The sequence below is a fragment of the Nelumbo nucifera genome, chromosome 2 (assembly GCF_055504915.1).
Source record: "Nelumbo nucifera cultivar China Antique chromosome 2, China Antique-T2T, whole genome shotgun sequence".
Lineage (NCBI taxonomy): Eukaryota > Viridiplantae > Streptophyta > Magnoliopsida > Proteales > Nelumbonaceae > Nelumbo > Nelumbo nucifera.
In genome coordinates, this window is record NC_142650.1 from 34,285,427 (window position 1) to 34,311,582 (window position 26,156).

The 26,156-nt window shown below is 41.5% G+C and overlaps 1 protein-coding gene across 2 annotated transcripts in view; it reads left to right on the forward strand.

Annotated features, from left to right (window-relative positions):
• The first annotated feature begins 234 nt into the window (after window positions 1–234).
• LOC104589849 (monogalactosyldiacylglycerol synthase, chloroplastic-like) overlaps window positions 235–26,156 on the forward strand; it is a 29,451-nt gene continuing 3,529 nt past the window's right edge. Inside the window, exons 1-7 of one of the 2 annotated variants that reach the window (XM_088898448.1) lie at window positions 291–1,172; window positions 1,258–1,434; window positions 10,893–11,050; window positions 11,142–11,283; window positions 12,462–12,686; window positions 19,533–19,595; window positions 19,679–19,753. In XM_088898448.1, the coding sequence (XP_088754574.1) occupies window positions 672–1,172; window positions 1,258–1,434; window positions 10,893–11,050; window positions 11,142–11,283; window positions 12,462–12,686; window positions 19,533–19,595; window positions 19,679–19,753 (1,341 nt within the window). In that variant the 5' untranslated portion in view covers window positions 291–671. Of the gene's footprint in view, window positions 1,173–1,257; window positions 1,435–10,892; window positions 11,051–11,141; window positions 11,284–12,461; window positions 12,687–19,532; window positions 19,596–19,678; window positions 19,754–26,156 lie in introns of both variants that reach the window. The other variant, XM_088898449.1, reaches the window with a different exon arrangement.

Genomic DNA, 26,156 nt, shown 5'->3' on the forward strand with positions numbered 1-26,156 from the left:
TCACATGATCAGTTGATCTGATCACCTGGTGAATTATATTGTGTAAGGTGTCTGATAAACTAATATTTCTGTCGTCTTTTAGTTATTATTCTCTTGATATACTTGGCCACTCATCTAATGCCATCCGTTTGATTGGCCAAGGTGTCTGATACCAATACAAGATGACTTGTGAGTGTTAAGAAGATCCCAATCTGGCGAAGAAATGCTTCCTCATGTGGCAAAATTTTCACCAATAATCCTTTCATGATGAGCCCAATCACTAATCTACAAATTTTCTCACCTATTTTAGGTTTTTATTTTATTTTATTAAATTTTCAGCTTATCACATCATCGCACATGAAGGCCGGGAGGTGGCAAGATTAGTAGGTAGCCTGGTTTTCTTTTCTCTGTGCAGGAACCTTTTGTAATTTGTAGTTTTGTACAATTAAAGAATCTCGTCTGTACCCCGAAATCCACTCTCTGTGGTTGCTGTCCCGCCACTGATATTTCCTCAACCACTTTCCAATTCCCTCCCTCCTGGGCTGTCGCTCTCTAAATCCACTTCTTTGTCCATTGGCTCTTCTCGCTTCCTCTTCTTGTAATCCTTCAATTTGTTTTCTTTACAACGAGAAGACTTCCATGGATTGATGGGTTAAGTTCTGATAGCAACTCTAAGCCTCTAACCCGTAACAATGCGTACTTCAGCTGTATCTCAAGAGCCCATGAATTTTGTCGACGTTTTGTACAAGTTGGATTGTTTTCCCTTGGATTCTAGAGGTTTTTACCACTTAGGTTCTAATGGGTACTGCTCGATTTTGTCGAGTTTCTTGCGCAGTGATGGATTTGGGGGTCTGGCTGGGGAGAAGAAGAGACCCAAGGTGGTGGCTTCCTTGGGTTTGAGCAGGGGTGTTTCAAGGGTACAGAGGATTTGGAATGAGTTCAATAGGGCTGTTAGGATGCACTGCGAGAGGATCCCAATTGGGTTTGCTTCCGTTGGTGTGTCTACTGGGGAGAACGGGTTGAGAGAAGATGGATGTGGTGTCCTGGAGGAAGAGGGGATGAACTTGAATGGGGTTGAGGCGGTGAATCCAAAAAGGGTTCTGATTTTAATGAGTGACACTGGTGGTGGCCATAGAGCTTCTGCCGAAGCTATCAAAGCGGCCTTTGATGAAGAATTTGGAGATGAATATCAGGTCAGTTCGACTTGGCTTCCATCAATGTAGGATTTATTCGATTATTTTCTGATAATGTTGAGTGTGTTAAGAGTATATGGTGCAGGTCTTTATTACGGATTTGTGGACGGACCACACCCCATGGCCGTTTAATCAATTGCCCAGGAGCTATAGCTTTCTGGTGAAGCACGGACCACTCTGGAAGATGACGTATTATGGATCTGCTCCGCGGTTGGTGCATCAATCCAATTTTGCTGCGACTTCGACGTTTATAGCTAGGCAAGTCTCTTCTTCCCTTTATTTAAATTCTTACATTTAAATCTTGTGATGTCATTCTGTATTGGCATCGGTAGAGAAGCCTTGTTGATTAACAACTGAAACACAATGAAACCCGTGTATTAGCAGCTTACAGAACAAGCCCAAAATTAATGATGTCTTTACTCTTCCGAGAAGAAATATATGTGAGAATAAGGAACTTCTATATAGCTACGGGGTAACATCTCTGAATTCTTAGGAAATTCCATCCAGTGATTCAATGATATAATATTGTAAACATAGTTTTCAAGGTGCCAAGGCGACTAGGCAATGGTTTTTTTTTTTTAAGTAAAAATCACATATCCTAGGGTAGTTCCCTAGGTTCCATAACCAACTTTCTTTAATAACTATCCATAATTTTCATAAGAAAATTATAAACTTCATGTTTAAGTCTAGAAAATCAACATATTTATGAGAAGAAAAAGAAGGAAAGAAAATAAAAAAAATATAGGGGCTGAACCCCTATTTTTGTTATAGGAAAAGAAAAGAAAAGGTGGAAGAAGAAGGAATGTGTTGATTAGACAAAATTTTAAGTTCATCCCTGATAGGTCCTAGCCAAAGCTAGAAAGGAAAGACTATTCTTCTTAAGGTGAGAATAAAACCGTAAGGTTTATTTAACTTCCAACTGCCCATCCATGTGGTTGGATGGTGCTTAAATACAAGAAATTCTAACTGTCTACCACTGAGATAGCCTCAAAGTAAGGGATTAGCCTTCTAACTACATAGCCGATCCCTATGCCATCTCATAATAACAAATTAACAAGAATAACAAACTAACCTATTTGGCCGATTCTCATGCCATGTCAAACTAACAATCAACAACTTAACAACCTAACTTCTTAACCGGTTCTTGTGGCTAGCAACCTGACCTCCCTGACCGATTCCTGCTCTACTGGGCCATTGCATGGGCCATGCATGATGGCTTTTATTCTACGTATTTTGGGTTGCGCGTAGGCACCCTGTTCGACCTTCGTGGCCCATCATTGCCCCCATCTTGCAGATGGACCTTGTCCTCAAGGTCCAGATTGATGTACTTCTCGCGCAGCTCTTGAGAATTTTCCCATGTGGCATCTTTGTTGGGAAGATTCTTCCATTGGACGAGGCTTTCTTCCACGAAGGTGGATCCTTTCTTCACCCAGCGGGTATCCAGAATGGCTGCCGGTTCTGTGACAAGTTCTCTATCCTCATTTATGGGCAGTAACTCGGTGCTAGTGGCAGTGGTTTCGCCCACCTGTCTTTTGAGTAGGGAAATATGGAAAACTGGGTGGATGCGCGAGCCTTCGGGAAGTCGAAGTTTATAGGCCACCTTGCTGATTCGTTCTTCAATTTGGTACGACCCATAATAGCGACTGGCCAGCTTGTGATAGGCTCGCCTATGAACAGTCTACTGTCGGTACGGGTGGAGTTTGAGGAAGACCAGATCTCCTACTTGGAATTCCATGTCTCTTCTTTTGGAGTTAGCCATTTGGGTCATGCGGTTAATCGTTGCATGTAGGTTGATTTTGAGTTGCTGCAAAATGGTATCTCGTGAGAGCATGGCTTGATCTACCTCTTCTACCGGGGATGTTCCGCCTTGGTAATTTGGAATACGAGGTGGTGGTCTTCCATAAAGGGCTTGAAAGGGCATCATTCCGATAGAGGAATGGTAGGTGGTGTTATACCAAAATTCTGCCCACGGGAGGAAGGAGCTCCACTTTCGAGGTTGTTGGAAAACAAAGCAACGAAGATACTGCTCTAGACAACGATTGACCACTTCGGATTGTCCATTAGTTTGGGGGTGATAGGCGGAGCTCATGTGCAATTTGGTACCGGACATTTTGAAGAATTCCCGCCAAAAGTGGCTGACGAAGATAGGATCTCTGTCGCTAATGATTGTCTTTGGCATACCGTGGAGCTTCACAATTCCTTCTATAAACCTTTCGGCTACTAATTTCGCCGTATAGGGGTGTGGTAAGGCCAAGAAATGAGCTGATTTAGTAAGACGGTCTACTACCACAAAAATAGTGGTTTTACCCTTGGAGGGTGGTAGACCTTCTATAAAGTCCATGGTAATGTCGTCCCATACTTGGCAGGGAACGGGTAATGGCTGTAGTAGTCTTGCTGGGGATAAAGTGTCTGCCTTATTTTTTTGACAAATGACGCAAGAGGCCACGTATTTCTAGATATCTTTATACATGGAGGGCCAATAGAGCTGTTGTGCCATACGCTTGTATGTTCTTAGTACCCCCGAGGTTCCACCATATGGGTAGTCATGAAATTCTTGTAAGAGGGTAGGGACGAGGTGGGATTGAGGAGGGATCACGACCCGGTTTTTGTAAAATACCAGTCCATTCTTCCATGTGTAGGGAACTCTAGGACTCTCCGTTGCAAGCTTGCCGATGCGGATCATGTAAGGGTGAGTGCTGGCTTCTTTCTTGACGGTGTCCCACAGAGATGTTTGAGGAATAAAAAGAGTATTAAGGCTAGGACTGCCTAGTACTCTAGATAGAGCATCTGTTGGACACCCGTCCAGGCTTGTAAATGATCTCATAGTCATACCTGAGCAGTTTGGACACCCACTTCTGTTGTTCTGGTGTCCCAATGCGTTGCTCTAAGAGATACTTGAGGCTGTGCTGATTGGTTTGGACGTAAAATTTTCGGCCCAACAAGTAAGGTCGCCATGTCCGTATTGCCTGAACAATGGTGAGCATCTCTTTGGCATAGGTGGACCAAGTTTGTTTGTTGACGCCCAGAGCTCGGCTCATGAATGCTATGGGTCGTTCATGTTGCGTCAATACTGCTCCAATACCTGCCCCGGATGCATCTGACTCAATGATAAAAGGCTCATCAAAATTAGGCATTGCTAGCGTGGGGGTCGTGGTCATTGCTTTCTTCAAGGCTGTAAATGCCTCTTGGGCTTCGGTGGTCCATCGAAATTCACCCTTTTTGAGAAGATTAGTGAGGGGTTGAGCGATGATCCCATAGTTGCGGACGAACTTCCTGTAATATCCTGTAAGGCCTAAGAAGCCGCGCAAGTCAGTAACATGAGTGGGTTGAGGCCATTTAAGCATAGCCTCAATTTTCCCTTGGTCTACTTTGACCCCTTGGGAAGTGACAATGTGTCCCAGGTACTCCACTTCTGGCTGGCCGTATATACATTTACTAAACTTGATAAAAAATTGGTGATGCCTTAAAACCTCAAAAGCTGTTCTAACATGTTCAAGATGCATGCTCCAGTTGGGGCTATAAATAAGAATATCATCAAAGAAAACTAGCACAAACCTTCGGAGATAGGGACGGAAAACATAATTCATAATAGCCTGAAAGGTGGAAGGTGCATTACACAGGCCAAAGGGCATAACCAAGTACTCATAGTGACCATTGTGTGTGCGAAATGCCGTTTTATGAATGTCATGTGGGTGGATCCGTACCTGATGGTATCCGGACCGTAAATCAAGTTTAGTAAAGGAGGCTCCATATAGTTCATCTAGTATATCGTCGACAGTTGGAATAGGAAATCGATCCTTAATGGTCACGGCATTGAGTGCCCTGTAATCGGTACAGAAACGCCAAGTCCCATCCTTCTTTTTAACTAGCAAGACAGGGGAAGAAAAGGGACTTGTGCTAGATCGTATTAGCCCCAACCGTAACATGTCCTGTATTTGTTTTTCTATCTCAGCTTTTTGGAAATAGGCATACCTGTACGGGCGGACATTGACGGGTTCCGTTCCTTTTTTGAGATTGATGCGGTGGTCGATCTCTCTCCGTGGTGGCAGCTGTGTGGGCTCTTGGTAGAGGTCTTGTATTCGGCCAGTAGTTGCTGCATATCTGGGGGTAGTTGTGGTGACACTTCTTCCGTGACTGCTTGGAGACAGACGGCAAATAGCGAATGTCCCTGCTTTATCCCCTTTGAGATTGCTTTGAAGGATGCAGGCTGAATCGGTTGGTTGTCGATCCCCTTCAACAGCCGGTGTTGGTTGGCCCAAGAAAACTCCATCGTCATTTTCTTCCAATCACATGCCACTGTGCCCAATTGCTCGAGCCAATGGATTCCTAGTACCATATCCAACCCAATCAGTGGTAAAGAATAAAGCGTTAAGGTGAACGGGATACCTTGTAGTAAGACGTGCACATTTTCAAATCTTCCTCGGCACTTAAGGGGTTTGCCATTGGCTACTTTGACATTGAAGGGCTCGGTAGGCACTACCGGTAATTGCAGCAGTTCGGCTATTCTGTTGTTGATGAAGTTTTGGGTGGATCCACTATCGATAAGAACAATCAGTTCGTGGTATCCTACCTTGGTCGTGATACGCATGGTTCTAGCCGTCTCCGGTGAGTAGTAACAGCTGCGGCCCCTTGCATTTGTGTTCGGGCCCAAATTTCTCGTCGCAGTTGAAACACAGACCTTGAACATGCCTCCTCTGCATCTCTGTCCAAGAAAGACGCTTCAGTGATGTAGTCGTCTTCGTCTTTGTCAGGAAAGAGTCACCGGCGGTCCTGGTGGCTGTATGCAGGGTCTTCTCATGACGACGCAGCTGTTCATCCTTCATTCGTGCCAGGCTGATAGCTTCCTTCAAGGATTTCGGTTTAAACATCCGAATCCCGTCGGCTATGTCCGTTTTGAGACCTCCCATGAACGTACCCACCAACGCCTTTTGGGTCCATCTGTGCACCCTATTGCCCAATCTTTCGAATTCCTTCTGATACTCCTGCAGAGACTCCATTTGTCGTATTTTTGATAACGACTCATCGAAGTCTTCGCAGTCAGTTGGGCCGAAATGAGCCCAGAGTTCTTCTACAAAAATCTTCCACGTTACCTCCTTTCTGTCTTCGCGATAGGCCCGACGTAACCATTGCCACCATTGGTTTGCTTCTTCAAATGGAAGGAGGCGAGTGATACCTTCTGTGGTTCCTCGGTGTGCTGGTATTCGAAGAATTGGTCAACACGGGCGAACCATTCGGTTGGGTCATCATCGGAATACTTGGGAAACTCGAGCTTGGCTAATTTCGAGGAGAACATGGGTCGTCCTTCTTCTGTATTGTCACGAGAAGGTCCGGAGGAGGACTGTCCGCTGTGACCATTAGCGTGGCTCAGAGATGGTTCCTGCCGAGTCAACAAGGCTTCGGACATCCTACTAATAGCTGCCTCGAGCTGGTGTTACTTGTCATTAACACCTGACTCGAGCCTGCTCAAATTTGCTTGGAGTCCCTCGAACCCAGCTTCCAAACTCTCTATTCTCTCTTTGTTAGTGGCCATGGTGCCTAGCTCTGATACCAATAATAGGTCCCAGTCAAAGCTAGAAAGGAAAGACTATTCTTCTTAAGGTGAGAATAAAACTGTAAGGTTTATTTAACTTTCAACTACCCATCCATGTGGTTGGATGGTGCTTAAATACAAGAAATTCTAACTGTCTACCACTAAGATAGCCTCAAAGTAAGGGATTAGCCTTCTAACTACATAGCCGATCCCTATGCCATCTCATAATAACAAATTAACAAGAATAACAAACTAACCTATTTGGCCGATTCTCATGCCATGGAAAACTAACAATCAACAACTTAACAACCTAACTTCTTGACTGGTTCTTGTGGCTAGCAACTTGACCTCCTTGACCGATTCCTGCTCTACTGGGCCATTGCATGGGCCATGCATGATGGCTTTTATTCTACGTACTTTGGGTTGCGCGTAGGCACCCTGTTCGACCTTCGTGGCCCATCAATCCCTCACTTATTGGTTCAGATTTTGAAGTCATTGAGGGTTCAATACAGAAGTTAGCAATGTTTGTGTTGATTAAGCCCTAACAAATAAGAAAATAATAAAAATAAATTAGTTCATAAACACAAAAAATGAATATTTTTCTTTAATAATGTCTATTTTATAATTATAATCTAAAAAAAATAACAATATAAAAGTATTTTATTACACAGTATGCAAAACTTCTTGGCGACTGGGCGAGGCGAGCCTCTAAGGGCGCCTTGCCGCCTAGGCGGTCGCCTTGACAATTATGATTGTAAAATTGATGAACCTTCTAATTGTTATTTTGATTTGCACAATTTCATGGTACACAGTGCATATTAACCATGTTGATGTCCCAAACAATATTCCCTGGATTCCCTAACCAGCGCACCACCTTGGAATCCCTTCAATAATCAAGTTGTCCACATTCATATGTCCCCAGTTATCTGCACTCCTTAAGTATGGCATGGAGTTCCTGTCCCTAGAACCATGCTTAGTTTAAAAGGAAAAGACCGGAAATTTGTTAAATGCTGGATTTTAAAATTAGCTTACCTTTTGGTAGCTTGAAAGGTATCATAGCAACCAACACATTCTTTTCTAGTTGACACCTAGAGGCTTTTTCTGTCTAGAATAGTTCTATAGTATGTCTTTTGGTGTAATACCAATGAACTCGATACAGAAACGAATAAAACACAATTTTCTTAAGTGTTAAATTTTAACATTAGATAGCTGATGGATGTTATAACAAGTCCTTGGAGTACATGGCAGTATGGTTAGGATTTATGCTTGACAGATTTTGCAGTTAAAGTTTCCAAGACTTCATTCTATGCTTGATTGCACGTTCCATGCAATGTTCTACATGCTCTCATCTGAGTCATCTCTAAAAAGAAAATAAAAATCAGTTGACAGCTAGATGACAACACAAGTGCATGTATTTTTCTTTATATTTAATCAACTTGCAGAGCCATTTCATTCCTCCTTTTAGTTAGGTTGAATTATTGGTGCAAGCCATCTATTTTCTAATACATATAACATGAATTCTTCCATAAAGGCATAAACTCTCTTATCACCTATCCAGATTGTCATTTTGTTCTTCCTTTTAATGAAATTTTCTTTTTTTTACTTATAAAAAAACACTCTTAAATTTGATTTTTTCTATGTGAAAAGTTTAGTCTCTATGATGTAATGTATTGTGTCTTGGATCTTGGATTTTTACCTGTTTGTGTGGTCAACAAACCACTTACAAAATTCAAGAGTTCATTCTTAGAATATATAGGTTCTTTTATAGGCTGAAAGTGATGAGGAGGATAGTTCTGGGGAGGAGCAGGAAAAGAATTCATCTCTTTCTTCTTTCTTAATATTTTTTTTCTTTATTTGTCTTAAAAAAATATTGTAATAGGAGTTTACTGTTTCCTTTTTTGATTGTTTATTTGTTGTTTAATTCTCTAAATCAAACAGCTGGCTTATAGGGTCTTTTCTTTGGGTGTTTAGTTATGTTGTGAGAGCAGTATGGTCTCTTGGCATTCTTTTCAAGGGGCGGATATTGACCTTGAGACGCTAATACCAAGCTTTTCTATTTTAGCTGATTTTTAAACTAAGATCATTATCAGTAACTATATTTTGTGAAATTGAGATAAACTCTTGACATGTACAACTTTTGTATAGTATTATTTTTTTGAAGATAAAAGAAAATTTATTAAAAGAAAAAGAATTACAAGAAAGGCTATAAGCAATCACTCGAGAGAAAAGTCAACCCAAAGAAAAAACTCAGAAGGAACTAACAAAAGCTTTGATAGCATAAAGACTAATCCTTCTATCAAATCCCCACACATAAAACAAGAATACATTACAACCCAATAACATTAAAAAGCCTGCCCAATATCTGTCAAGAAACCCAACAGAAATTCTAACCTCTCCGAAATGGACATGACTTCTTTATCTCTTCTCTGTTCTTTTGAGTGTGTTCTTGTTTTTTTTTGATTGGCCTTTTGGGTTTCTTAACTAACTTGATTGGCCTTTTGAGTAGCACTTCCAAACAAAGGACCTTGGTAAATTAAAATATTTCTTGGGGATAGAAGTAGCAAGGTCTAAGAACGGTATTAATTTGTGTAAGAGGAAGTGTGTTCTTGATTTGTTGGAGGAAATAGGAATTCTAGGTGCTAAACCAGTTGAAACACCTATGGAACCAAATATCAAATTGAGTAGTGATGTGGGTGAGGAGTTTGAAGATCCCGGAATGTATAGGCGGTTGGTGGGTAAACTAAACTACCTAACCATTACTCGGCCAGATATTTCATTTATAGTTAGTGTGGTGAGTCAGTTTATGCAAAATCCTTGGGTTCCACATTGGGATGCAGTTTTAAGGATTGCAAGGTAATTGAAGGGAGCTCTTGGTTGTGGCTTGTTATACAAAAGTGGAGGAAATATTGAAATAGAAGGATACACCGATGCTGATTGGGCTGGTTCTGTATCTGACAGAAGGTCCACTACAGGTTATTATACCTTTCTTGGGGGTAATTTGGTGACATGGAAGAGTAAGAAATAAACAGTGGTGGTAAGAAGTAGTGCAGAAGCTGAATACAAAACCATGACACATACAACTTGTGAGCTATTGTGGTTGAGAAATCTTCTATAGGAGATGAGGTACTCAATTGACACTTCAATGAAGCTTTATTGTGACAACCAAGCTGCAGTCCACATCTCTTTTAATCCAATTTTTCATGAGAGAACAAAACATATAGTAATTGATTGTCACTTTGTGAGGGAGAAGGTGCTAAGTGGAGTGATAGCCATTGCATATGTTAACACAGGAAATCAATGGGCAGACTTATTCACCAAAGGGTTGAGTCAAGGAAGAGTGGGCTACATATGTAACAAGTTGGAACTATATGATATATACTCACCAGCTTGAGGAGGAGTGTTAGTGTCGACTGTATAGGAGTAGTTTTGTCAATTTGTTTATGTTTGGTGTGAGGTGTCATGTTTAAGTTAAGTGATGTGTCCCATACTTAAATAGGGGCACAACTGACCTTTTGTTTTTCATTAGAAAAGTATAAATACAATCTGACCGACTAGAGAGAATAGAACTCTCTCTAGTTCGAACCAGTTTTTCCTTCTCTCTTCTCTTCTCTTCTTCTTCTCTCTCTATCCTTTTTAGTTTTCTGCTACTGTTATTGCTTACTGAATTCTGGTGCAGGTCTGAACTTTATCATTACCCAATGTTGTTCCCAGCTATCTGGGGTCTTGGGAAGGGTGGACTGGATACATTCTAACCATTGGCATTTTTTTTTTGCACAAAGTGGCCGTTCTCAGACTCAAACCTGCATTCTCACACTTGACTGACCAAGATTTTACCAATGAACTTTCAGACCAAATAAACCCTAAATTAGATTTCAGATTTCTAATGTTTCAGTCCTGGCAATATAGAATAAGCCCTACATTTCCTCCTCAGATTATTCTCATGTAATCCCAAATGACATGATCATACTTCTTCAGTCTAAACTCTAAAGTCATGGCCTATTTCCTTCAACTGTTTTACATCATCCTGTATTTTTACATAAACCACATGTGCTTAAATTTACTGTAGTGTATCCTATATATGCATGCGTTTACAAAACCTTGTTTCTGCATCTGGCTGCGGTGACTTGATAAGTTCCATGAACCTTTTGATACATGTCTGTTGATTCTATATTGTATTTCTCTACAGAGAGGTTGCAAAAGGACTGATGAAATACCAGCCAGATATTATTATCAGTGTGCATCCCCTGATGCAACATGTTCCACTTCGTATACTGAAGGGAAAGGGTCTTCTGAAGAAGATTGTATTTACAACAGTTGTTACAGATTTAAGCACTTGTCATCCTACATGGTATGATCTGCATTTGTATTTAGTGTTCCTCCAATTGCTCATTTCTCTTGTAAATCATGTCCATCTTTCATTTGGTCATTGTTTTGGCCAGGTTTCACAAGCTTGTCACAAGATGCTACTGCCCAACAACAGAGGTGGCAAAAAGAGCATCGAAAGCTGGCCTTCAGCCTTCTCAAATTAAAGTTTATGGCCTTCCTGTGCGACCTTCTTTTGTTAAGCCTGTTCGACCTAAGGTTGACAGCCATCCTTTTTGAATTGCCTTTGATTCTTTTATTACTCATTCTATCCTATGTATCTTGCATAACAATTTTTAGTAAGGATGGCTAAGATATGTTGGGCATATCATAAGGACAATTTACCGTTTCCATATAAACTGATGCTATAAATATCTCAGGGGCTTGGCAGCCTCTATTTAATGCTTCTTCTAGATGTACTGCATCTTGCTAATATTATCAGGTCTATCTTACATGCTTAGCATACTCAGCTCAACATGATATGATACTAATGATGACACAACAAATCGATTCACTATAATGAACCTCATAAATGTTAGGACTTTCATTTAGCTGACAGGTAACAAGTCTTGAAGAATATGTAGCTTAAAAACTAAAAGGACAGTATCAATATAACAGACTGAGATATTCTTATCTGCAGTCTGTTCCTTGGATTTTGAGAATTGAAGAGTCTTACCCACTTTTCCCATCCCAGTCCTTATCGATTCCTGTATTTTGGCATCTTAGTTATCCTGCCCTATAATAATATTCTTTTATCAATAACAAGAGGTTTCCTCTTGAAAAATAACAAAAAGAAAATATTGAGCACAAAGAAATGCAGAGGCTTGTGGCCTCAGACAATGGGGGACAATAATAGTCACCAAGAAGCAGCAATACAAAGTTAAAAGTTTAAAACAACCACTAAAGTGGAAAACAACAAACCAAAGATGTACAATTGCTCTGCAATGCTGTAATCCTGTAATCTTTTCAATTCTCTAATGAAAGTTACCGTTTCCTATAAAAAAAATGCTGGTCCTGGAATAGCTCAGCCCTCAGCCCTCAGGGAATTTTTTTTCTAGAAAGATCATCGTTAAGTGACTCGGCCTCAATGGTCCATAATTGGTCCATAATGGGTGTCTCTAATCAAACAGATCACTAGCTTGGAGTCTCCTGCTTCCGTGATCCTCTCAAACTCCATGTAGAGAAAATAGAGATCTGACTGACCTCCCCATTGTGGACCTTCTTTTGGTTAATATTACTACCTGATCTATCACATACATTTGACATGATGAATGTTGAAGAAAGGGTTATGACAGTGGATTTGTTTTGGCTTAGATTTTGCCATCTTAGATTGTTACCTTAAATTTGATTGATGTATATGTTGTAAACATTTGGCCTATTTTCTTATTTATAACTAGGTTGAATTAAGGAGGGAGCTGGGAATGGATGAAGATCTTCCTGCTGTATTACTTATGGGAGGTGGAGAAGGCATGGGTCCAATTGAGGCTACTGCTCGGGCGCTTGGAAATGCATTGTATGACAAAAATCTTGGGGAACCAATAGGCCAAATTCTTGTGATTTGTGGCCGCAATAAAAAACTTGCAAACAGATTATGTTCAATCAACTGGAAGATTCCTGTTCAGGTATGCTTTGGGCTTAACTTCTATAAAGGGCCTCTGTTACAACTTTTACCATTTAAAACCAGTTCCTCTTTACCCTGTTGAAATTTTAAATGAATCAAAATTTCAAAGTGAAATTTGGGTAGGTAGTAATGTGGTTGCATCATTTTAACATTATAATATTTTATTGGGGTTGAGGTCTGACCTGCTGGAAACTGACCTGAACTTAGACTGAGTTGAAGTTACTCAACCTGAAGCCAAGTAAGTCCTTGCTGGTTAGCAAGGCCAAAATGTCAGACCTGAAACCAATATTTAAACTATATTGAGATTTTGAGTTTGAACTATAGAGAACACTGATCTGGTCCCCACTGTGTTCGTAGGACAGTATGTGCAATTATTTGTTTCAGTCATGTTAGTGTTAGTTGGTGGTCAGCTTGTTATTTCAGTTGTTATTTATTTCAGTTTGTTATTTGCTTTATTTGTCATGTAAGTATTAAGGGCAGATCTGTCCTTTCCTCTATGTACTGAACATAACCTATAAATACTAAGAGAGTGGCGGCGGCAGATTAATTGGAGAATCTGTCCCTCCTTTCAAACCTTTGTGTTCTCCTATTCTTCTCCTCTCTTTTCTTCTTTTCCTTACTTTTCTTCTACCTTTTTTAATCTGAAATCCATTAGGATTCAAGGCTGATTGTAGTCTTGATCGCCTACTTGGTATCAGAGCCTATCTAGGGCTTCTCATGTGAGTCTAGTCCAGCCGACCACATGAGAACTATCTAGGGCTGGAAGTTTATAAAGAAGTGTTCATTGGCTGATTCTTGGAGGTTACCAGAAGAGTTTAGCAGCTGTTCGAAGACTTGGCATGGCTTGCAGAGTGTTGGTAACTAGGAAGAATCAGAGAAGGCTAGGGTTCAGGCAACGTTAGAAGGTAGCGAACAGAATTCTCTGGGTAAGTCTTATTTATTTTCTAGAGATTGCTATCAGTCAAGATAGGTTGGACCTAGAAGGAGCGGCCGAACTGTTTTTAGGGTTTTCTCTCAGAGTTGATCTATTCTAGGGTTTGACATTAACCCTACGGCAAGACCTAACTGTTGGGCTGAACTCTTTTATCTTCTTGGAAAGTGTTCGTTTTAAGGGTTTTCTCTCAGAGGTGATCAGTTTTTAGGGTTTCACATTGACCCTACAGCAAGACCTAATTGTGAACCCCTTGGAAAGTGCGGCTAAGCACTTATTTCTGACCTACGATTAAAACCCTAATTCTGTTCTAGCATCTCAGATTGCTCTCTAAGCTGGTTTCAGACCTGTCTCTTGGTTCCGAGCTCTTTTAGGGGGTGAAAACTTGTACGGACTGCTTGGTACTGTGATTGCCGATAGGTTTCAGATCAGATTTACACTGGTTTCATGCATATACTATGATTGCCGATTGGTTTCAGATCAGACTTGCACTAGTTTCATGCATATACCGTGATTACAAATTGGTTTCAGATCAGACCTGCATTGATTCCATACTAATTTCTGATTGTGATCGACTGTTCAAGTGCTGTTTTCTGTTGTAGTAACCCTAATAGTTCGTAACTACTGATTCTTGACCAAGAATGGAGTTTAAAAATCAGGGAGAAGGTAGTTTTGGGAACAACAGTTATGGTAGTGTATCTGAAACTGGGTTTCAGATTACAATTGTGAGATTTGACGGGTCAAACTACTTGGAATGGGCCCAATCAGCCATGATGGCTATTGGGGGAAGGGGAAAACTATGTTACCTCTTGGGAGATGTGAAAGAACCTTCCAAGGAGGATCCAATGTATACCAAGTGGGTTCAAGAGAACTACTTGGTTATGACATGGCTGTGTAACTCTATGCAGCCACATATCAACCGAAATTACTTGTGGGCAAAGACAACCAAGGAGATATGGGATGTTATGAAAGAAACCTATTCCCAACCCCTTAACGTTGCCAGAGCCTATGAACTGAAATGTGAAGTGAATAGTCTTAAACAAGGAGAGAAACCAATTCCTGTCTACTTCTCTACCTTGAAATCCCTGTGGTATGAAATTGATCATCTAGAGACTCTTGAGTGGGAAAGTCCCAAAAATGCACAGACTTATAGAAAGCAAGTCGAGACGAATAGGGTATTTGAATTACTGGCTGGCTTGAATTCAGATTATGACATTGTGAGGCAACAAATACTGACCATAGATAGTGTGACCCTCTCTCAAGCATACTCCCTGGTGCATAGTGAAGAGACTAGGAGGAAAGTTATGATGCAACCTCAACCCTTTTCCCCAGCCTTGGCAGCTGTTAAACCTAAGTTAGGGGGTGACACAGAAAGGGACAAGAAGAAGGAAGACAAATGGGATTTGGTATGTGAACATTGCAAGAAACCCAAGCATACAAAAGATACTTGTTGGAAGCTGCACCCTCATTTGGTCCCAGCAAAACTGAGAAATAAGAAGGGTAATGCTCATGTGGCTATGAATAATGATTCAGCATCCTCGTCAGGCACAAAAGGCACACCCCTAGAGACCTTAGCCGCGGTTCGGGCTGCCCTAATACAGTTGGAAAAGGAAGTTGGGAGTTCAGCTCAGCCATCTCAGTCACCATCAGCCCCTGCCACATCTACATTTGCACATTCAGGTACTCGAGCCTCAGCCTACCATGTTTCAGCTCCAAGTAATATTGAACACTGTTGGGTAATAGATTCAGGTGCATCTGACCATATGACTAGCTTGCCATCCTGGTTCACTACATATCACTCATCCCCTGGTAGAGATAAAGTATCCATTGCTGATGGCTCTCTTGTTCCCATTTCTGGCAAGGGTGACATCAAGTTATCTGATACCATCTCTTTATCTTCTGTCTTGCATGCTCCTAAGCTTGATACTAACCTACTTTCAGTTAGTAGTATTACCAAACATATGAACTGTTCAGTAATCTTTTTCCCTAACCGATGTGTTTTTCAGGACTTGGAGACGAGGAAGGTGATTGGGACTGGCCGTGAGACGAATGGGATCTATCTGCTTGGAGAGAGTTCTCGTTGGGAAGAGCCAATGGATAAGAAGTCCTTTGTTTCTCAATTTGTGAGTCCGGTTATGCTTTGGCATAATCGATTAGGTCATTTATCTTTCCGGTCTTTGAAGAGTCTCTTTCCTACTTTATTTGAGTCTGTTGAGATGTCGAAGTTGAGATGTGAGAGTTGTGAGCTTGCCAAACACTGTAGAACATCTTATTCTTTGAGTAATAAAAGGAGTAATAATTCTTTTGATATTGTGCATACTGATGTTTGGGGGCCATATCACATCCCTTCTATGGGTGGGTACAGCTATTTTCTGTTGTTTGTTGATGACTATACCCGGTTTTCTTGAGTCTATCTAATGCGTTCTCGAGATGAGGTTCCCGCTCTGACCCAAAACTTTCATCAGATGATTCTAACCCAGTTTGGGGCCAAAATCAAAATTCTCAGATTCGATAATGCAAAAGAATACTTTGCTAAGCCATTAACTTCTTACCTCCTTAATCATGGGGTTATTCACCAGAGCACTTGTCCTCATACACCACAGTAGAATGGGGTTGCCGAAAGGAAGAATAGGCACATCTTAGAGGTGGCTAGAAGCATTATGTTTACTTCCAATGTACGTATTCGCTTATGGGGTGATGCTATCCTCACAGCAGTATATCTCATTAATCGGGTTCCTTCCCGGGTCCTTGATATGAAACCCGCTTTTACACTTCTATACCCAGACGAAGAGTCGTTTACTGTTCCTCTTAAAACCTTTGGTTGTACTTGCTTCGTTCAGCTTCTCGGGCCCCATCATTCCAAGTTTGACCCTAAGGCCTCCAAATGCATTTTCCTCGATTATGCACAAACTCAAAAGGGTTATTGCTGCTATGATCCTGTTTCCGGGAGGAAGTTTGTCCATGGACGTCACCTTCTTTGAGGAGACACCCTATTATCTTAGGGTTTCTCCTCAGGGGGAGAGCAGTGAGAGTGGGGATTTGGGTCTTTTTCCTCAAGGGGAGAGCAATGAGAGTGGGGTTAACACATCTGAGGCTGTTCCTTTACTTATTCCATTGGGTGATGAAGGCTGTAATGGTGAGGGTGGTCAGAGGGATCGGGAGTTGAAAGTCTATCACAGGCAATGCAGGCAAGTTGATCCCGGTCATCGGCAGTCCAGGCCAGCTCTAGTTCCTTCTACGGCTCTAGATCCAGGTATTACAGTCCTAGGGCCCACTGAGACACCTTCCACTGTTGCCACTTCCCCTCCTGCGGATGACCTTGACCTCCCTATTGCCGTCCGTAAAGGGAAATGGCATCGCACCACATCTACAGCTCACTGCATTTCCCAGTTTTTATCCTATGATCACCTATCTCCCTCTTACAGGTCCTATCTCACTTCCATTGCCAATGTCCCTATTCCCAGAATAGTGCAAGAAGCCTTATCAGTTCCAGAGTGGAAAGATGCAATGCAAGTTGAAATGGATGCCCTGTTGAAAAATAACACTTGGGAGCTAGTTGACCTACCCAAAGGAAAGAAGCCAGTTGGATGTAGATGGGTATTTACTGTGAAGCATAATGCTGATGGCTCCATTGAAAGGTACAAAGCCCGGCTGGTTGCAAAGGGGTTCACCCAGACTTATGGTATAGACTACTTGGAGACTTTTGCCTCGGTAGCCAAGATGACCACCATCCGAGTTCTATTATCCCTTGCAGCAAGTTATTCTTGGCCCTTGTTCTAGATGGATGTTAAAAATGCTTTTCTGAATGGAGACTTACAGGAAGAGATCTACATGCAGTTGCCTCCTGGATTCTATGATACAGAGACAGGTAAGAAGGTTTGCCAACTGAATAAGGCATTGTATGGATTAAAGCAGTTACCTAGAGCTTGGTTTGATAGATTCAGACTAGCCCTTGGAAAATTCGGTTATGTACAGGCCCAACCAGATCATACACTGTTCATTAAAAGGGTGGACTCCTCTTTGACCTTGTTTGCTGTATATGTGGATGATATTGTAGTGACAGGAAATAATAGTAGTGAGATTGAGTCCCTCAAATAGCTCCTTCATCAAGAGTTTGAGGTGAAAGATCTTGGTGCACTACGGTACTTTTTGGGTATTGATGTTGCTAGATCTAAACAAGGGATCTTTATCTCTCAGAGAAAATATGTTCTAGATCTGTTGGCGGAAACTGGAAAGTTAGGTGTCGAGCCTGTTGATACACCCATTGAACTGAATCACAAGATCAGTGCAGAGGGCGGGGAGCCTCTTGAAGACAAAGTTATGTTCCAACGGTTGGTTGGAAAGCTCCTATATCTCTGCCTCACTCGGCCAGATATCAGTTATGTAGTTAGTGTTGTCAGCCAGTACATGCATTCCCCTAGAACTGCTCATCTTCTTGCGGCAGAGAGAATATTAGCATACTTGAAGAGATGCCCGGGTAGGGGTATACTGTTCAAGAACGATAATCACATGAAGGTGGAGGTCTATACAGATGCTGATTGGGCTGGGAGTGCTGATGACAGGAGGTCTACCTCTGGATATTGTGCCCTTGTGGGAGGTAACCTTGTCTCTTGGAGGAGTAAGAAACAAAGTGTTGTTTCCCGCTCTAGTGCTGAAGCTGAATAGAGGTCAATGGCTAACGGAGTGGCTGAAATTCTATGGCTGAGATCACTACTTGAAGAGTTGGGTATTGATTATGAGAAGCCCTTGATGCTGTATTGTGATAATCAGGCGGCTATTAATATAGCTCACAATCCGGTGCAGCATGACAGAACTAAGCATATCGAAGTTGATCGACATTTTGTCCGAGAGAGGGTCTCATCACAGGAAGTGTGTCTCCTGTATATCACATCCAACATGCAGCTCGCAGATATCCTAACCAAGGCTGTACCAAGGAAGAAGTTAGAGGCAGACCTATCCAAGCTAGGAATGATAAATATCTATTCCCAACTTGAGGGGGAGTGTAGAGAACACTGATGTGGGCCCCACAGCTGTGGTCCCCACTGTGTTCGTAGGACAGTATGTGCAATTATTTGTTTCAGTCATGTTAGTGTTAGTTGGTGGTCAGCTTGTTATTTATTTCAGTTTGTTATTTGCTTTATTTGTCATGTAAGTATTAAGGGCAGATCTGTCCTTTCCTCTATGTACTGAACATAACCTATAAATACTAAGAGAGTGGCGGCGGCAGATCAATTGGAGAATCTGTCCCTCCTTTCAAATCTTTGTGTTCTCCTGTTCTTCTCCTCTCTTTTCTTATTTTCCTTACTTTTCTTCTACCTTTTCTAATCTGAAATCCATTAGGATTCAAGGCTGATTGTAGTCTTGATCGCCTACTTGAACCATTTCCTTCCTTTTTTATTTCTTTGGTCAGTGGAAGTGTTTCTTTTGTGTGATAATAGCTTGTTTAGAGATGGTAGTGCCAATTAGAATTTCCATGTCTGTTTATATTACCATAATTGCAAATTGCTTAGATCAGTTTGTTTCGAAACTCCCATGTCAATGTTTTCAAACCAGATCAGACCAGATGAAATTGGTTGAATCAGAATGGATGCATTTCCAGTCCAATGAGAACTGTGGATAAACTGGAAAATTTGAGGTTGAACTGCTGGTTGAAATGGAAAAAACATTCCCCCTTTCTGTTTTGATGTCTGGTCCAGTTTCAAGCCATTGGTCTTATCCAGATATATGGTTAGTCCAAGAGTTGCCTCCAAATAAGTGGTCAATATTGGTCAATGGTGGGGGAGGGGGGAGGGGGCAGTTGCATGGATGACATTCAAACTTAGTTCCTTATCATCTCACTGGACTACATTTTTCATCTATTACCTCTTTTCATTCAAAAAGTGGTTGTCTTATAGTAGAAATGGAATTCATTTTCAGGTGAAGGGATTTGTCACTAAAATGGAGGAATGTATGGGGGCCTGTGATTGCATTATTACAAAGGTAAATCTGTCGTGGATTTACTTGTTCTTCTCTTTTGAAAAATTTTCATATTTTTAGTTATATTTGTAATATGGCATCTGCAGGCGGGACCTGGGACTATTGCAGAAGCAATGATACGGGGCCTCCCCATAATTCTCAATGATTATATTGCTGGACAGGTAAGTTTGTTGGTTTTACTCTTATATTTTCTTGGGCTCTACTTGGAATGTGGGAATGGATTTCAAACTGGATTGCAATCTAATTCCTGTCATTCAAATGTCAACTTCCACTTGGTTATTTCAGTTCCAGTAATATGCAGAATTCAAAGACTAAAAATATGTATTTTGCCTAATTCATCCCCTCTGCAGAAATGGGCTCAAACTATGGAACATGTAGACTTGTGGCCTTGTGGAATTTATCCCCCCCCAATTCCACTGTCTATTCCAATTCTGCTCTGATCCAAGTGCAACCATAGTTCCAAACATCATGTTTTGGCTAGCTTTAATTGTACAAATTTATACTCTGATTGCTAGTAAGTTTTTACCTTCCATTCAAATCATAATTTCTTTCAAGGGAAAATCCTCACTCATAGATCACAGAGTCACAGTGATAGATAGGTCTAGATGTCTTTAAAGACCTAAAGCAAAATAGATCAATGCTTACCAAGGAAATTGTGAGAGTTGGCCACAAGATGTATGAGTTGGCACCATTGCAAAAAATACCAAATGCAAATATTTGCTCAAATTTGTTCCTTTTAATCCAAATTGTGGGTTTTAAGTAGAGATTTTATACTATCTCCAAAGAGTCTAATAGACTCGTATGCATATGTGAGACTTCAAAATAAACTCATGCTTAAAAGAAAATCTGCCTTAATTTCAATGATATACTTTTGAATTTTGACACATTACAACTTTACAAAGGCAACCATCATATATACAAAAAGAGAATAAAAAGAAGATAGAAAACCTTAATGGGTTCTTTTGTTGGCTTCTGTTGCCATATAACAAAATTCTATGTTAAAAAAAAGATAAGAGTCTTATTTTCACCGGTGATCTGAAATTAGGGGCGGTTGACCCAAAGCATTTTACACCGCTTAAGGCTTGGACCTTCGAGCTGGGCCCATTGAAATTTTAACAACCAACCCAAGCTTGAAGAAGTTGCACCCCTATCTGAAATAGCTGCCAGTTTTCACTGCTTTGCCTACAGCTAGAACTGTAAACAGACCAGATTTGGACTGGATTTAGATATTTTGTGATCTGATCCAGTTACCTAGTTTACAATATCAAGGTTCCATCTGAACAGGGTTGAATTGAATTTATATATGTTTTATCTTCAATCAAATCTCTTTCACAAAACTTGAATCTACAACTTCTTAGTTAAAAAACACAGTTAGTTGGATGCAGGTTACATACACCAATTTGTTAATTATGTATTTGTTTAATCTTATGGGATACAATTAATGTGGATTGGAATTTGATACAATTATAGACAGATTTACCATTACTTTTTGGATTAGTAGGTTTATATCTGAATCAATGATCCAATCCATTTGATAGCCCTATGGGTAGTGCATAGCATTTCATAGATTGATTCTTATTACAGTTAGCAGCCATTGCTTGGTAGATGGTAAAATCCTGGATGACAAGTCTGAGAAGGCTTGTTTCCAAGTCTGAGAGTAGCCACTTTATGCAGGTTAGGTCTATATCCAGGTCCACCCTTCCCAAGACCCCAGATAGCTGGGACAAACATTAAGTAATGACCTTGTGGCCTTATTATAGTTATTGATGGAGTGATTGTGCAAATCTAAGCTCATTCAGGAGGCCAATATTCTTTTAGAAGTTAGATTCTCTAATAGAAACTGTTCCTGAAGGTTCCCCTAAACATGGATGGACCTAGACTGTTAAAGGAACATTAGTGAAAGTTTGACTTGAATGAACCTCCAAGATGGCTGCTGAACCACGACATTCTTTTTAAGAACTGGATAGAGAGGAGATGACCTCACAATATATACTTTATCTACAAACTAGATTTGTTAACCCCTTTCAAATTCCTATAAATTGACAATGAAGATGCTCGAGACCATTCACTATGAGTTGGTAACTTTTACCCTCAAAATTTCATTTATTCTCTTTGCCCAAGATGACTCCACAAGACAATGGTATCTTGAAGTGCATACACAAAGCAAACTTGAACTGATCCTACAATATCTTCCTTTATCTTCTCTAGCATTGCACCATCAATGTATGGTTGTTTTCTAGAGCCTTCAACTGATCAAATTTCTTATATCCCTGTTTGCGTCACTATTCTATTACAAATTTCTTGTCCCTGTCTCAACAACTTAAAATTCTGCAAATTAAGTGCATTAAAAACTGAGATGATAATAGCAAAAAGTTCAACCTCTTGTTGGTTTGTTCTGGAATAACAACACACTGGGGATTTGGAAATATGGAAATCTTATTAGGGAAGATAGAAAACTGGCTTGAGAGAAGAATGGAAAATATGGAAATCTCCTTTCTTGCTTGAGAGAGAAGAGAGTCCTTCCATCCTATAGTTTTTGAGGCCACTCTTTCGTTAGTGTGATTGAACAATTGACACTTCCGAAATTTTGAACCTTGATAAAAAGAAGAAGAAGGTGAGAAAGATGGGAGAGGAGAGGAAGTACAAGCTGGCGGGGAAATGGAGACTGGAGTTGATCATTGAAGCCAAATCTTTCCTGTTTGAGCAGGGAAGGACAAAGGGGAAGGCTCACTTGAAAATCAGAGAAGGGAGCAGGGCGACGATTCTCCTACCAGAGGAGGCCTGTGTGTGGTTGAAAGGTTTTGTAGATGGAACTGTCAATTCCTTACGGGAAGAAGGTTGGAGAAACTCGTTGACCTGTGAGAACAAGAGATTCGAATCTGTGCTAAAAAGGAATGGAAAAGGGTGGTTCATAATGGTTTTCAAACTCTTTGGTAGTAACAAAAGGCAAGTGTTGTGTATTCCAGAAGGCCTGAAGCGGAGAGGGTGGGCTTCCTTCGCTTTTAATCTTCAGGCTTTTCTCTTGGAGGTTGAAGGGAGAGTGGAAGAAGCCCCTTGCTTGAAGGATTGTCATCTTTCTGTCCTGTGTAATCAGGTGCCCTGCTTTAAGCATTACCCTGGAGTTTTGGTGTCCAGCTCGATTGTCCTCCGACGAGTAGCTTTGGAAGAAGGGAGTGGGAGCTGGGAGAAGAGGGTGGTCCTAGTGGCAGACAAGGTGATAGAAGATTGGATGAAAGTTTTAGAAGTAATTGCAGAGAGGTTGGTATTAGATGAAGATGTAATGCTGCTGCCTTTTGCTGAAAAGAAAGCTTTATTAGATATTGGAGATAAGAAATTGATCTTCATTACTTTCCTTGTAGAAGGAAGTTTGATTCAAGCCCAGAATTGGGCTCCAGATTGCAACGAAGTTGAATCTAGAGCCGGCAGCTTCTTGATTAAACTTCTTGGTCTTCCTTTCAACCTTTGGAATGATCAAATACTGAGGAAAATTGTTAGAGCGTTGGGTGGAGATCTGTTGGAGGTTGACTTAAGAAACCTGAGAGCTGTGGAACTTAAGGTTGTTGGGATCAAGCCGGAGAACTTGCCGCGGGCCTTCGAAGTTCTCTCAGAAGGTGCTTGGTACAAGGTCTGGTTAGCTTCAGAAGATGAAGCCTTGCTTTGGGGAAGACGAACAGAGGTTGAAGGAACTGATGAGTTTGCAGGTTGGTGTACACGTGGCCTTCAGGGGCTGGCCGGAAAGCCTGATGTGTGTGGGCGAAATACAGAGGAAGGGGAACCGTTGCAGGGGTGCCCCAAGTCTCGAAGCTTTCCCCTTAAGGCTTCTAATTCAAATTTTTTTGAAGAGGGGTTGTTTAAAGAGGGTGGCCCGTCCTATGCTGACGTGGCTAAAATGGGAAAGAGTCGTTTGTTCTCAAAGTCTTTCTCTGAACCGGCTTTAAGGAAGGTTGGGCTGGACGGGTCAGTGGGTGAGCCTTCACTTGGTTTTAAAAGCCCACGTGACAACTTAAGTCATCACGTGGGGCGGGGCAGGCTTGGGGCGATGATAGATGGAAACATTCATCTATCATCGTCCAGGTCTCACCCTCTCGACTGTGGAGGGGCTAAGTTGGCGAGCAAAGTAGGACGCCGTCCTCTGTGCTGGGTTCGACGGACAACCGGCGACGCGCAAAAACACAACATTTCTGATCGCCCGAACCCACGCTATTCGAGAGGTAGAATAGAAGAGAAGGAAGAGGCTGACCAAGGTCGGATAAGCTATGACTCAGATTCTGAATATGATGAAAGTTCGGAAGCCTGTGGGAGTTTAGGCAGTGCGATAGATGAAGCTCTATCTAAAGATCAGAACAGGGATCCTTTTAGCTTGGATTGTTTGTTCTTAGGGGATTCGGTGGGGGAAGGAAAGGAGGAGGGGGAGGAGCGGGTGAATGATCTTAACCCAAATCTGGCTGAGCCCCCCCTAGTTCTAGTGCTTTGCAAGAGGCCGAAAAGGAGGTAGCTCGGGTCTTCTCAGAGCTGAACAACGATACCTCACAGAGAGGTACATACTTGGGTACAGAAAGGGGTCATTGTGTTGATACAACGACAGGGATTTTCTTCCCCCAACTCTGGGAGACAGAGTGCTCTAATTTCTCAAAAAAGAAAGTGACTACCACTCCTTCGCCTTTGCTCTCTCCTCACTTCTCTGCCTTAGGTAAATCCCTCAACTCTATCAATATAGTTTTGGATATTGATGAGCGCTCTGTGTCTCTTGTTCCAGATTCTCTTCCCAACGAAGAGTCGGAAGCCCTTGGTCTGAAAGCCACGGTGCGTCTACAAGGGGGGGAAGTGGGTGAGGAAACTTGCAGAGAGACAATAATATGGGAAATCTTAGAAAGCCTTTTGGGTGAAGTGGAAAGGAAGGAATTGCAGAGAGGGAGCCTGGAGGGGACAGAAAGGGCTGTAGTTAGAGGTAATGTGAGAAGGAACAAGAAGTTTCCTAGGAGTGAGGAGAGTGTATCTTTAGAAAAAGAGGAAACTAATGGGGAAGAGTCAGTTGCAGAGTTTGTGAAAAAGTTGGGGTGCAAGCTAAAGAACCCGAATGATCTAAAAGCCTACATGCAAAAAAAAGAGGACAGCAAGTTGAAGTTTAGAAGGCTTAGTGAAGTGGAGAGGTTAAAAAAAGATATTGAGGGGGACAAGAAGTTTGAAGTGAAAGGGATTAGAAGAAAATGGTCTAAATAGATCTTGGAGTAGTTAGGGTTAAGGCCAAGAGTTTTCAATGAGAATCCTAAGTTGGAATGTGAGGGGGTTGGGCAGCATTAGGAAGAGAGCAACAATTAAAGAGGTAATTAAGAAGTTTAATCCGGATGTGGTAATGATTCAGGAGTCCAAAAGAATGGATTTTGATTGCAGATGGGCATGGAGTGTGTGGAGTTCTAGGGGTATAAAGTAGGTGGCTGCTCCTTCGTGGGGTTCCTTAGGAGGGATTGTGACCCTGTGGAAAGAAGAGATACTCTTAGCTGTGGAGGAGCTAATTGGAGATCATTCTGTCTCCCTAAAGTTCAGACAGGTGGATGATGGATATGAAAATGTGTATGGCCCCAATGACTATAGGTAAAGGGAGAAATTATGGGAAGAATTGAGTGACATTAGAGGCCTCTGGGATGGACCTTGGTGTGTGGGAGGGGATTTTAATGTAGTGAGATTTATGGAGGAAACCAACAACCCCAGACAGAGAGTGACAACAAGTATGAGGAAGTTCAACCAATTTGTGGACTCTTTTGAACTCAAAGAACTAACTTCACTTGGTCCAACCTTCAATCAAGGCCAATTTGCTCTAAGTTGGACAGATTTTTGTTTTCAACAGATTGGGAGGAACATTGGGGCAACATTACTTCTAGGGCTCTCCCTAGACTTACTTTAGACCATTGGCCTATAGTGTTGGTCAAGGAGGAAATAAGAGGAGTAGGGCCTACCCCTTTCAATTGAAAATATGTGGTTGACTCATTTGGGTTTCATTGAGAAGATCAGAGAGTGGTGGGAGCAAGCTAATCCGGTAGTTGATTGGGAAGGAATGAGGTTCCACAAGAAACTCCAATACTTAAAATCACAATTAAAGGAGTGGAATAGGCTGGAGTTTGGAAGATTAGAAGAGAGAAAACAAGTTTTGGTGGAGCAAATCGAGGATTTGGACCTGAAGGAAGAGAGAGACCCCTTTGGAGAGGAAGAAAGGAAGTTGAGATGGGTTTTGAGGAAGCAGATGGAGGACATCTTGGTTAAGGAGGAAATCGGTTGGAGGCAAAAATCCAGGTGTAAGTGGCTAAAGGAGGGAGACAGAAACACAAGGTTTTTCCTTTCAGTGGCAAATGGAAAGAGAAAGAAGAATTTCATCTCTAATTTGGAAGTTGATGGAGCAGTTTTGTCCCACCTGGCTGAAATTGCAGAGGCTCTAGTAAACCACTTCAAATCTATTTTTAGAAGGCCTATGAATGAGAGAGTGTGGTTGGAGGGTTTGGATAGGCCGACTCTAAGTGCAGAGAAGAGAGAGTGGTTAGAAAAAAGGTTTGATATGGAGGAGGTAAAGGA